Source organism: Anopheles darlingi, chromosome X, assembly GCF_943734745.1.
Source record: "Anopheles darlingi chromosome X, idAnoDarlMG_H_01, whole genome shotgun sequence".
NCBI classification, from domain to species: Eukaryota; Metazoa; Arthropoda; class Insecta; order Diptera; family Culicidae; genus Anopheles; species Anopheles darlingi.
This window is the reverse complement of record NC_064873.1, coordinates 6,229,674-6,243,003: the sequence shown is the minus strand read 5'-3', so window position 1 is coordinate 6,243,003 and position 13,330 is coordinate 6,229,674. Positions and strand designations below refer to the sequence as shown.

At 51.3% G+C, this 13,330-nt stretch overlaps 3 protein-coding genes across 5 annotated transcripts in view; 2 read left to right on the top strand and 1 right to left on the bottom strand.

Annotated features, from left to right (window-relative positions):
• LOC125959237 (progestin and adipoQ receptor family member 3) overlaps window positions 1–551 on the top strand; it is an 11,093-nt gene extending 10,542 nt beyond the window's left edge. Inside the window, exon 5 of the mRNA XM_049692061.1 lies at window positions 1–551. This exon is cut by the window's left edge and continues 221 nt beyond it. The gene's annotated coding sequence lies outside the window, so the exon portion shown is untranslated.
• Window positions 552–2,693: 2,142 nt separating this feature from the next.
• Window positions 2,694–6,668, top strand: LOC125954712 (beta-mannosidase). The gene is given in 7 exon segments (XM_049685227.1): window positions 2,694–3,569; window positions 3,673–3,822; window positions 3,909–4,327; window positions 4,329–4,420; window positions 4,528–4,922; window positions 5,030–5,500; window positions 5,578–6,668. Coding segments are annotated over 7 exon segments (2,754 nt in total). The 5' UTR covers window positions 2,694–3,433.
• On the bottom strand, window positions 6,643–13,274 carry LOC125954697 (WD repeat-containing protein 44). Of its 3 annotated transcripts, none has more exons than XM_049685196.1 (9): window positions 13,158–13,274; window positions 12,993–13,092; window positions 12,794–12,881; window positions 12,292–12,381; window positions 11,692–11,986; window positions 9,189–11,603; window positions 8,899–9,119; window positions 8,648–8,779; window positions 6,643–8,567 (listed from the first exon to the last, which is right to left on the bottom strand). In XM_049685196.1, the coding sequence occupies exons 2-9, from the start codon at window positions 13,088–13,090 to the stop codon at window positions 8,412–8,414; spliced, it is 3,495 nt and encodes a 1,164-aa protein (XP_049541153.1). In that variant the 5' UTR covers window positions 13,091–13,092; window positions 13,158–13,274; the 3' UTR covers window positions 6,643–8,411. The 3 variants fall into 3 exon arrangements, with proteins under 3 accessions (XP_049541153.1, XP_049541170.1, XP_049541162.1); XM_049685213.1 differs by lacking the exon at window positions 13,158–13,274 and having other exon boundaries at window positions 11,692–11,772; window positions 11,839–11,986; window positions 12,993–13,143; XM_049685205.1 differs by lacking the exon at window positions 13,158–13,274 and having other exon boundaries at window positions 8,905–9,119; window positions 12,993–13,143.
• Between the last annotated feature and the right edge of the window lie 56 nt (window positions 13,275–13,330).

The following is a 13,330-nucleotide window of genomic DNA, read 5'->3' as shown; positions in this document are numbered from 1 at the left end:
AGAGAGAGGAAGAGAGAGGAAGAGAGAGAGAGAGAGAGAGAGAGAGAGAGAAGGAGGGGAGGCAGGCGGACGCACTAGGCGGTTCTAGATGGTGTATGGCTAGAACTTTTCCGCTTCTGGTGCACTGCCTCCCATCTCAACCTTGCTGTTCATCCTATCCACCCACCACCCAGCCCATCCTCCAGATTCTCCTTGGTGCTGCCGTCCTGGATGCTAGACGCCACCGTCGGGCGGAACGGGGATGATCCCAGGGGTGAGGGGTGTTGGAGGGTGAAGGGTGTTAAAGGGAGTGGGATACCAACCGTCCAACGAATCTTCAGTCATCTTCATCATCTTCGTCGGAATCTCGTCTCGGCTGGTGGATCGGCAGCACTTCACATCACAGGCACGCCTCCGCGTATCACGGTCGCAACGATCCCTTCCCAAAGTAGCTGTAGTAGTAGTAGTAGTGGTAGTACTAATAGTAGTGGTAGTAGCAGTAGTAGTAGTAGTAGTAGTAGTCTAGCCATCCAATCAGAGCAGCAACAAGATTTCATCAGCATTCCACCGGGGAAGGGTTGGGAGGGAGGGTGGGAGAGGGGGCAGGGGGAGGGGGGGTAACGTGACATGATTAGGTACATAGATAAAGATTGTGCGCGATCACGCGATCACGCGAGCGAGTCAGCCCGCCAGCGAACGAACACAGGTCGTTGTCGCCGTCGTCAAGGACACGGCATGTCGAGTTGCAGTTGTTGCAGTTTGTCCATTTTGTGAGTGCTAGTTAGGGGAGATGAGATGAGACGAACGGGGAGAAGGAGTACACACTCGAACTTCCGTTTATAAACGAATAGGATAGCAAGGTAATAAAATGTAAAAAAGGAGTCATCTGTACATTTGCATAAATAAACGCCCCTAGAATTCAAGGAATTTTGTAATCGGTATATTATTCATCGTTCTTTAATAAATGTTCCGTTCCGTTTCATGATCGGCAATCGGCATTCCTGAAGCGCAGTAATGATGGATAATAACTCAAAACCCACAAACCAAATACCAGAAAAGAGGAATTGAAGAGTTTGCAACTTCCAAACGCGCTCGATGTACATATGACCTGCTCCGGTGTGGTATAAGGGCTTCCCCTTATTAAATCCAAGATCCAAGGGCAGCAGGGGCTGCAACGCGCAGCGCGGTGTTGGGGGACTGGTAATTTGCTGGAAAACGAAACCGTTTTTCGGGCGTCGCATCAGGCGTCAGGCCTGTGGGCAACCAGTGGGATTGGAGTGGGTTGTTGCTCCCTGGCACCCTGTGCACCGGGTCTGGCTAATCCACTTCGATCGGTTGGTAACAAATCACCGTTACACCCACCGCGGTTTGCGGATGGACGAAGATGCGGAGTGTCATTTCTGCCCCGGCATCAGGTCATTCCGGCTAGCCGGGCAGAGACCGGGTTGAGACCGGTAACCACCCACCCACCAACCCACCAGGTCCGTGATTCCAATCCCATGGCGCAATGGTGATAGGGGCATCCATACAAAAACCCTCCCCCGTTTTGGGCCCATACCGACCGGTAGCGCCAGTTGGTGGCATCAATGAGCGTATGCATTGGATCATTGGCCTTTCCCCCGTCCCTGTACCCTTCTTCTTCTTCTCCCCCTAGTGGCCACGATATCCACTGTTGATGTGGTAGTAAGTCCGGGCGGGCGTCCCTTCCCTGCAGCCATTCGCTTTCAGGTTCCAGGAGGATGCCAACCACCGCCAACCCCCCGGGGGCCAAATCGGATTTTGGGTCCACCCCATCCCTATAGGCAGACGTCAAGTGGTTTACAATGCAGCGCGGCTGCAGGCTAAGAAGGTTAAGTGCCATCGATCAGCGGTGCAAACCCGCCGGACAGCAATCTGACGCGTCAGAGCAGCTCATTAACCTGCCCCCACCCCCACCCCTCCCCCTCCCAATTGTGGATATCGTGTGGTACTCGCTCGCTGGTAGTTCCTGCCCGATTTGGTTCGGTTTCAGTTTCGGCTGTGCTCCTGTGTCAAGTGTCAGAACCCTTACTGTTACTGTGGGATCTCCAAAAAGGGCACCAAAAGGTACAAAGGCCGCAAATCCGGATCCGGAAGAACCACCAAATTCCCGACGACTTTACTCCTCCTGTGTGATCCTGGAGACTATTGGAGCACACATGGTGCACCCGTGGCAGAGAGTGGAGGCGAAGAGGACAGTTTGGAAGCCAGATACTTAAACACACACCTACCCAGATAATTAAACATTTAAACGGCTTGTTGAGTCGCTTCGGTATTGACCAACAGCTACTCGCAAATCCGCGACGTTTGGCGACGCGGGGTGGACGTTGGTTGGCCCACCCCCCGGCCGGTTTCCAACGCAACGAACGAATGCGTTGCCAACAAATGTTATTGGCCTCCGACGGCGGAATGCGGGATTTGGAATCGGATTAGGTCCGCATTCTCGCCCGTTCCTACTTCCGTCGCCTAGTTCCATTTGGTTAGTGGTGGTGGCACCGAGTCACCGAGAAGAGAGAGAGAGAGAGAGAGAGAGAGAGAGAGAGAGAGAGAGAGAGAGAGGCAGGCAGGCTGGGAGAAACCTTTCCAGTGCGCAGTGCTGCACTCGCACGTGCGCGGGAAGACGTTCGCGGGAAGACGAACACACGGCGAATGCAGTGGCGATTACGTGGCCTTGGCTGGCGGTTCCGTTGAAAAGGGGGCCAGTAGTAGTCAATCAGCAACTGATCGGTGGACACCGGCAGCACGTCCAGACAGCACCAGCAGCAGCAGCAGCTCGGCAAGCAAGTGCTTCAAGTGCGTCTGGGCCAATCAACCAATCATCCCTCGCTTATCGTAACGCTCGCTCATCAAAGTACCCAAGTACCGGCAGAATCGGTCAGCCGAGGTGCAGTGGTGTCAGTGGAGGAGGAGCACCCTTGGCACTAACGTTGATAACAAGGGCAGGGAAGAGAGGGGGCATGAGCGTTAATAGCTACTATCATCCGGCAGCTGCCTCTTCACCGTGGAGCACATGAAAGCAGGATTAGTGTGCGAGTGTGCGTGATGCGAGGAAGGATGAGTGGTATTATCATCGCGTGACGAGATCTCGCATCTCGCAAACAACCGCTTATCATATCGCTTCGGTTTCGGTCGTGTCTCACCACACAGTTCGTACGGTGCTGTGCGTGTCCTGGTGTCGGACCGTACGGTCCACACAGAAAAAGAAAGTACAACAAGTTTTGCGGAGTAGTTCGCGACAGAGAGAGAGAGAGAGAGAGAGAGAGAGAGAGAGAGAGAGAGAAAGAGAGAGAAAGAGGGAGCAGCCGGTAGGGCAGGGCTACGGGGGCAGCGAGGGAACCTTTGTATTCGTTCTTTCGCTTTCGCTTCCTGTGCCGCTCTGTCGTCATTAAGCGCAGAACCGATCCACTACCGCAGCAGCAGCAGCAGCAGCAACACGATGCTGGACGCCCTGAAATTCTTCCTGTTTGTTCTGCTACTCCTGGTGACGATCCTGCTGAATCAACACGTCACATCCAAGCAGTCGGCCGAGCTCGATCTCGACCTGCTCTGGCACATCCAGGACACCAAAGGGGGTAAGCGTATTTGCGGCTTTCTCCACGCTCGATCGCTCGATCGCTCGAGCCGCCACCACCGCCGTGTTTTATTTCCGCTCTCTTTCTCTCTTCCTCTCCCTAGTGTACGTCATACCTAATCAGACGCTACCGTCGGGGGTGTATACGGCATTGGAGCAGAGCATGATCATCGGTTCACTGCTGGAGGAGTACAATGACGTCAATACGTCCTGGGTTGGGCAGCAGGATTGGATTTACCGCGCGAACCTTTCGTGTTAGTAAGCAATTCGGTGGATTGGTAGGAAAGAGGTCGAAGAGCCCCCCCCTCCCTCTCATTGCGCCAATGCTCTTTCGCTCCAGGTGTGGCTAGCGAGTACGAGTACGTGGTGCTGACGCTGCATGGCGTTGACACGTTCGCCGATGTGTACCTGGGCGAACGGCTACTCGGCAGCACAGACAACATGTTTGTGCGCTATCGCTTCGATGTCAAGGGGCAGTGCGACGGTAGCACGAACGAGCTGCGACTCCACTTCCGCTCGGCGGTCAGCGAGGCGCGATCGAAGGCCGCCAGCTGGTCCAACCGGCTACCGGTGCTACCCGAGTGCCCACCGCCCGTGTACAACGGCCAGTGCCACGTGAACCTGATACGGAAGATGCAGGCCAGCTTCGCCTGGGACTGGGGTCTCGCTGCACCCTCGATGGGAATCTGGAAGCCGATCCGGCTGGAGTACTACAGCTCAGCCCTGATACGGGACGTGGTCGTCACGATCACCGGTACCCGCCGATGACCTGTGGCTGATCGAGGTGATGGTCCATCTAGAGGCGGGCCTGACTGAGCATCGAGTCGCCGGGCAGCTCACGTTCAAGATCTTGTAAATCGCGCCGCACACCACCTCACCTGGCAGGCACACAACACCCTTCTTTGCTAACTGCTGCTCCGCTATCTTGTTTGCATGTTCCACGCGGGTTGCGCAACCAGCGATGTACCGTTTGCCACCGGCACGGAGTCGACGTTGACGGTGGTCAATACGACGAACGAGCGAGGCGAGCTGGCGGTCGGGCATCGGCTGAGCGTGCGCAAGGATGCGGTGCAGCTGTGGTGGCCGAACGGTTATGGCCGACAGCCGCTCTACAGCCTGTACGTGCAATGGGAGGACGCGGCGATCAACAGCGTCAAGCAGCCGCATCCGGACACGCTGCAGGCGGAGACGATTGTGCGCATCGGTTTCCGCACGGTTCGGCTCAGCCAGGAGCGAACGGACGATGGTGGTCAGCTGTTCTACTTTGTTGTGAACGATGTGCCCATCTTTGCCAAGGGCTCCAACTGGATCCCCTCGTCGATACTGCCGGAGCGTTCGTACGATCCCAGCTATGGTGAGTAGCCTTGTCGATAGTGACGACCTTCCAATCACCACCACCTCATGCTTCATACTTGCTGTTGTCCTTCTACTGTTGCACTACTACTGTGTGAATGGTACCAGTCAAGTTCCTGCTGTATGCTGCCCGGGATGCGCACATGAACATGCTGCGAGTGTGGGGTGGTGGTCTGTATGAGAGTAACCTCTTCTACCGGCTGGCGGATGAGCTGGGCCTGCTAATCTGGCACGATCTGATGTTCGCCTGCTCAATGTATCCGACCGAGGCTGGCTTCCTGCGCACGGTACGCGACGAGGTGCGGCAGAACGTGCGCCGGATCCAGCACCATCCGAGCGTGGCGGTGTGGGCGACCAACAACGAGAACGAGGTCGCCCTGCGCCAGAACTGGTACGGGACGGAGACCAACTTCAGCGCCTACTACGAGCAGTACGTGGAGCTGTACGTGCGCCAGGTGTTACCGGAGGTGGAGGCGAACGATCCAAGCCGCCCGGTGCTGCTGTCCTCGCCCTCGAATGGTGACCACCCGTCAAAGGATTACGTCGCTGCCAATCCGCAGGACCCACTGCACGGTGATGGTGAGGAGTATGCCATCTGTCTGTTGGCTACATCTGTCTCATGCAGTACACCTCTGTCTGTCTGTTTTTGTTTCTAGTGCACTACTACAACTACTTTCTGGATGGCTGGAACGCGGCACAGTACCGGGGTGGCCGTTTCGTATCTGAGTACGGATTCCAGTCGTTCCCGGCCTACACTAGCTGGCCGGAGGCACGCAGCTACGACCCGCTGGAGCTGACCCGACTCATCAACCATCGCCAGCACAGCCCACTCGGTCACGAACCGATTCTCACGATGATACGCTTCAACCTGCCGCTACCAGCAAGCTCACCAGACGCGCCCGATGCGACATACTGGCCCGACCTAATCTTCCTGAGCCAACTATCGCAGGCGATGATCGTCAAGACGGAAACGGAGGTATACCGGGCCCGCCGGCTAGCCCACGGCACGATGGGGGCACTCTACTGGCAGCTGAACGACGTCTGGATCGCACCGTCCTGGTCGTCGATCGAGTACGGTGGCACCTTCAAGCTGCTGCACGTTTGGTTGCGCCAGATTTTCGCCCCCGAACACCTGGTGTCGTTCGTGAACGAGCGGCGCCAGCTAGAAATAGCGGCCGTCCGCGACACCCTCGGTGCCGATGACCGGTGGCGCATCGAGCTGCGCATCCATCGTTACGGTACGTTTGGCGCTGTTGACCGGCGCACGTATGAGGAGGTGACGGTTGGGCCAAACACGGTCGTGACGGTCGATCGGTACGACATCTATGGCCACCTGGCGCACCTCGGCCTCAAGCCATCCGACCACTTGGTGCTGTTGGCCGCCTACCGCCAGTCGTCCGGTCAGCTCGTCGCCGAGAACTTCGTCCTGCTCGATAAGCTGAAGCACGTCCGCGACCGTACTGATCCGACCGTGACGGTCAGCGTGGTAGCAGCTGTGTGCAGCGAACGCAGCAACCTAACCAGCGTCAGTCTTGAGGTGACGGTGAGAGTGCCGGCCCTCTTCGTCTACCTGCAGCTCACACCCGAAAACAGCACCCTGAAGCAGTGCCAGTTCTCCGACAATGGCTTCCTGCAATTTCAGCCGATACGCACCGTTCAGCTGACCTGCGTCGATGCCGGTTGCCGTAACAAGATACAGTCGCGCGACATCACCGTCCGCACCGTCAATGGGCTGTTGAAGAGTTGATTGAAGCGATTTTCTCTTAATATACATCATCATGGATTTACCGGTTACGCAGCATACGCATCCTCCAAGGGAAGTACACCAACAGTTGTATAAATATACATCATATATGTATTGATATTCACAAATGTTATAATTTTACGATAATAAATTAACTTTGCAGCACCTTAGGATTCTTGTGCTACCCACGCTTAAACCCTACTCGATCGCTCTCGCACTCTTCCTATCCGCGACCAATTTCGATCACAAATCACACTCATACTCACTGCCATAGCAAGACTAAGAACTAAAACAACAAAAAACTAATGATAAAACTGAAAACGGACACACGCTAAATGAGGCGAAAACAACAAGCAACAATGGATGACTAAAAACATACATATGCAACGGGTTTATGCTTCGAGTGGCCCGGCGTTGCCAAATCAAAATCCGTACTATGGGGCCATTCATTGCCACCCTGCTGCTGCATCGAACGTGTTCCCATTTCACCGTTGTGTAGCCGTGGTGAACTATAGCGGTACGACGTTATGCACATGCCACCGGGTGGTAATTACAATTACAACCACACTGTCCCGACCGCTCGCTGAAGTACATACTATTGCCATTCCAACAACAACCATCGAATTTGGGAGGATCGTAGCGAACGATTATGAAATGCATATCAATGCATCCTGACTTTGGTAAACATGGGTCAATTCGATTGTGTTTGTGACGGCCAACGACACTCACTAGGTGTACTATTAAGTCCCCCGCAGTACCGCGGGCTTTTTTCGTTCATTCTGGTGTTCTCTATTTAGATATATATAATAATGGATTAGTACCTTTAACGGTGAAAACAAGTGATGAATGAATAAAAACAAATGCGTATTGCTATAGGAACTGCACTTAAACCAGCAAAGTAGCTGGATGCAGAAGCTGACAACAGACTCCTAAAGTAGGATGAAATGCGAGCTGAACACGAGAAGCTGTCTTTGTCAATGTGATGATGCATTCTGCCTGCGGCTGCCCCTAATCTCCTTGGGCTAGCTAATTAGTTTTCACTTCTCCGCATTTTTTACCTATCTCTGCCGCCCGTTAATTAATGCTTGCATTTTTGTTTTTTGTTTTGTTTAAGCTATTATAACAAGTTGCTATTTTTGTATCGAACCAAACATTTTTCCAAGTATTGTTGAGAATTGAGTTCGTTTTTCTGAAATGTATAAAACTGCACGTCAAGACCGGAGAGTACAACATCACCCCCATCGTGCCATATTGGAGAGGAAATAGCTCAAACATGCGGTAACGATTAATGTTTTGTTTTAGCAGAATTAACATAGTAACGAATTAACATAGTAGGCTACTCTGCAGATGATGTTGGTAACAACAAGTGCTCGTTTGGATATAGTAACACTGTCGTTGTGCTATGGGATTAAATAATGAAAGCTAAGAAACTACGATAGTGTCTGCTCATGAAACCTTAACGAAGGCAAATGGTTAACGGTATGGTACTTGATGATTGTTACCTCGTAACGCAATCAGTATTTTAAAACATACGTTAACCAAAATATTACTATGTGTTACTTCCAGGCGCTGGAAGCCATCTCTGATGCATAAAATTCTATGGTCCGCTATACTGTAAACTAAAGCCATGTATCGATTGCTCTGTGCTGCCTTTTGCTTCTCGGTGGTTACATTGGACCACCTGTGCGTTGGTGTGCGTGTGCCCGGGCTGCGGGCTAAGAGCCACGGTTGGCGTCCAAGATTTGCTTAATCCGCTATCGCGGTGTACGGCAAGCTGCTGTGTTTCGGCTTTGTTTTGTTGATAAACACCTTGATGCTGCCGTTGAAGTCTCCACTGACCAGGACGTAGCCACGACCTCCGTTTTTGTCGCTCATTGAACCGGAAGATGTGTTTGGGGAAGGCTGAAATATTAGTAAAGTTATTGAAAACAACAACAATCGACAATTTCAATGTACAGGCACGCAATACAACAGATACATACACATTCCAAATTGGCCGTTTCGTCAGGATCCAGTTGAATAATGGCTTCCGGATGTGGTGCAAAGATGGCACAAGTAACGGTAGCGTTGTGCGCTTTGATGCCCTCCCAGAAGTCGCTACGATCACGACGGACCTAGAAAATTTGTTTTATATATTTGGAAAAGGAAACAACGGAGGTTAACGTGGTAAAGGGTCGCGAGAGAGCGAAAGGAATAAAGCAAAAAGACTGGCTAGCCAAGCCATCGAACCTACCCTTACCGTGCTCAGCTTATTATATTCGTGGTGCGTCTTCCAAATATAAATGCACTGATTTTCTGAGCCCGAGACAACATACTTGCCATCCTGGCTGAAGGAAGCTTTGATCTGCGACGACGAGTTAAAATATCCCTTGTACTTGCAGCTGAGATTCAAATCTCGCAGATCGTACAATCGGATGCGACTATCGTTCGAAGTGACCAGAATTTTATTCTCCCCTGGAACAATGTAGTACGAGCGTGAGTAGTAGAACAAAGTGAGTATCGGTGCGGAACAGCGGATGTTACCTGGCTTCGGCTCAATTCCACTGATTTTACGCCCGACAGCATTGCGACCCCTTGTCGACCGTACGTGAATTTGGGTGTGGTACTTGAGCTGATCGGTGTTGTAGAAAATACACCGTCCATCGTATGTGCCTACAACAGCAAATTTGCCGTTTTCGCAAAAATTCGCAGCAGTTATCAACTTGGTTTGCCCGTCCACCTCATTCCACAGCGCCACCTTTTTTTCTGGGATATTCCAGAGCCGCAGTTTCCCGTCCAAGCTTCCGCTAAGAAAATAGCGATCATCGCGGGGGTGGAAGGCGATCGCTGTTACAAAATCAATGTGTTGGAAACAGCATAGGCACTCGCGGCGTGAGATATGCCAAAGCCGTACCGTTTTGTCCATCGAGCTCGAAAGAATGAAATAATTTTTGGACCACGATACATCGAGCAGATCGGAGGTATGACCCGAGTACGTGCAGAATGAGCGCGACATGAACGGGCCAATCGAGTTGCCACTGGCCGCCTCGAGTGCCAATGCCTCTTCAGTTGAATTGTGCGACGAGTTGAGTGATTCTTGTGACGGCGTTGGTGAAGATTTCGGTACTGCGTTGTACTTCGTGCGCATATCCGCGAAAAACGGATAAGCATCTCGTAAAACCCAGATGCGCAGCATTCTATCCTGACCCGCCGTCGCTAGTAGGCGTCCGCAGCAGCTAAACTTCATACACCAGACGGCCGATTTGCAGGCGCCACGCAGATCCTGCACATGCTGTAACTTGGCGAAATCATAAGGTCCTTTATTCGTACTTGACGCCTTTATCTTGATGTTCTGCTCGGGGTTGCTCACGTCGCGGATATCTGCCACATCTTCCTTGTGCCGCGCATGTGTCAGTTCAGAAGCAATCGAGCGAGCTTTGCTGACCGTTTTACGAGTTGTGGATCGGATAAAGTGCTTAATGCGGGCGGTTTTACGCTTCTGTCGTCCTCTTTCGGACCCTTTTGACTCTAGTTCCTCTTCGTCGTCGGGCTGGATCGAATCACAGTCGGGCTGGGCCGCTACAGACTCTTCGTCTGTCTCCGGGATATGGCTTGTCAAGCGCATAATGTGCAGCGAAAGTGGATTTATGCATTGGGGCAGTTTCTCCTCTACAGCTGAAAGCGGGAAATTTTCGCCCGTGTCAAGATTCTTCACCGGTACCTGTTCGAGGATTTCCAGGTCGGTCAGTTCTTTGCCGGAGTCGGTGCGTGTACGCACGTACATATTAAGCTGCTTGAGCATTTCCTCATCGCCAGCCGATTTCCGTCGTTCCTTTAGGTAGACTTGCTTGGCGAGGGGACTGATGCCTCGTGTGCCGCTTTCTAGGCTATTGGTACCGGTAGCTGAGAGGTTGGTACGACGGCTACCACTACCACCCCCCATAGCTCCAACAGCGGCTCCTTCCAACGGTTGTCCGACTTTCCGCATCCGTTCGACGCGTGCTATCTCGTCCCGTGATGGACCTTCCGCCTTATTGAATGCCCCATCTGTTGGTTTCACCACGAACTGACCCTTGGTGGCTTTGTAGATGTTCAACCCGATCACACCTCCTTCGATCCAACTTACGCGTGCCGGTGCCGAATTGCTCTTAACACTTCCAGACGGACTAATCGTTGTAGTTGCCGACCAATCGCGACCTCCGGATGCCATGCCACCGTGTGTCGCTTCGCGACCGCTCGTGACTAGATGCGTCAAACGATTCATCGATCCAGTGACTAGGCCAGACTGTCCTTCAACTCCTGTGCCGTGAGTGAAGGAGGAGGCTAGTTGTCCCAGTTTCAGGCGGCTGCCACTGGAACTGCCCGAAGTCGCTGCGCTTCCGGCTGCAGCCGTATCTAGGCCCGGCGTATTCCCGCTGGAAATCATAACCGGTGATGCCGTAGGTGCCGTAGACTCTTTGAATGAATTTTCAATCTCCCGCGTAATAGACTCAAGCGTGGCGGGCCAAGTTTGCATATCGGAGCCATCTACCGCTGGTATGACAGGTGAGTTTCCGGCGGAACATATACCAGCCATGGGTAGCGCCTCAGGGCCACCGATCGCTACCTCAGACCCGCTGGCACTACTGCTGGCGACCGTGCTATCGGTGCTTGTACTAATAGTACTACTGCCGTCCACTGGACCAGGGGCTTTATCAAGAGTTGGTGGTGCCGGTGGAGGTTGCGTGGGTCTTTTCAAAGATAATTTCTCACTTGAAGAGCTATCCGCTGCTTGTAGTCGGTGGCCCTCGTTTAGGTTGAACTGATCCGATGAGCTGCTTGACTGTTTGCGCAGCTTTTTCTTTCGCCTCGGTGGCGCCACCGGTGGTTCCATAGTAGTGCCCGATGAAAATATATTCGATTTCGACACTACCTTCGTCTGCTTTGTGCTGCTGATCACGTCCGGATCCTTGGTTCTATCTAAACACGAAAATGGAAACAGATTATTGATAAAAAAAAACCCTTTACGAATGAAATCACTATTGAAGGATCAAATGATCCTGCTTACCAATAATTTTTGGCTCTGGTGCAATTATCGGTTTATTGAGCAGAGCCCGACTGGTAGATGAATCCTTTCCCGTACTGTGTCCTACATGAGCGTAAAAGAAAAGCTGAAAGATTTGTGTCTGAAACTGTATAGTGTCAAACCACATACCGCTGATATCAATACTTCCACCCGCCATGATTCGGCCAACAATGCCCAGAGAACAAATGCTGTGTATGCTGGCCACATCACTTTCGATCACCCTGAAAGGGTAGTTTGATCGACTGGCTGGAATGTATACACCTTCCGCAGAGCTGGTCTGTAGCGACAGTCGAAAGATGAAAAGCGATATAGTTGGGTGAGAGATCGAGATGTTGATATGGGATTAGAGAAAGAAGTGGTCTCCGAAAAGAGAACATACATTCATAGTATGCAGAAAGCAGAATTAAGCTAACGAAAGTTAAGTGTTACAAATTACTGTAACATGTAACAGAGTTTCTATTTAATATATAAACAAAAAAGAATATGGTAGAATCAAAGCAGTTAAGAAAAAATATTACATTCGTGATATACAAATAGGATAGGTAGTTTGAAAAGTAATGCTAGATAAGTCTTCCATCGTACCTGTGAGTCAGGGGTCAATATATTGCCCGCATTTTCGTCGTCATCGTTTTGCATGCTTTGGCGTAAGTCTCTAAATCGCTGATTACGATGCTACGATAAAGAAACAGAAATAGATAGAGGAATAAAAGAAATCAAATCTGTAAAAATGCAATCAAACGGTGAATAATTGAAAGTCACGACGGCGACGATTGTGCTACACCAACAAAACGCTAAACTACAAACAGGAAAACGGACAATTTGATGCACTTTACTCGCAGTAGCCCGGCATGGAACATATAATGTGCCAAACGTCCTATCGGAATTTATTTTATTTTTAATAGCATTACCTTATGCTAGTCCGCGTATTGAATGGTTAACGGTTCGCTAGTAATGCTCAGTGCGAATTAGAATGGCACAGCGCTTGTTAACAACAAAGTAAAATGCCTCATGCGATGCTTTCAAGGGGCAAGAATAATAGGCGGGATGGATGTGTATATAGCGTGTAAAGAACAATGTTACTTACGGAAACCAGTACCGGCTTGACTGTAGCCTGCTGCGATGACGACGATTTGTTATCTTGGGTTACTTGATTATCATCGGTGTTACCGAATCTGCGCGGACGATTTCCCAACGTAGTAGTAAGCCGCCAAGTGTCCAGGCGAAGAATGAAATGGGATTGATTTAAGCATTTCTAGATTGCAATGGAGTAAGCCAATACTTACGAGGATTCTACCATCGGGCTTTTGTAGATAGTGGCATTGGCAGAACCGTCCTCCACAGCATCGAAAAACTCGTCCGAACTTTCGCTGCCACTGGCCATAGCTGAGGGAGCACCACTTGTTTCATCCACCAATGGAAGTAACTAAACCACACAAAAATTTACTCACCTATGGCACTCGATACAATACAATTTTAAGAAGATTCTCCGTTCAGAAAAGGGCCAAGGGTTGCTGCGGTGCCAAAAAATTTCGTTACTTCTCACGGACGCTGACAGTCGTTCTGACTCACTAGACAACAGACAGTTTGTGGATGCTGTCCACCCTGTGCTCTGACAGTTCGG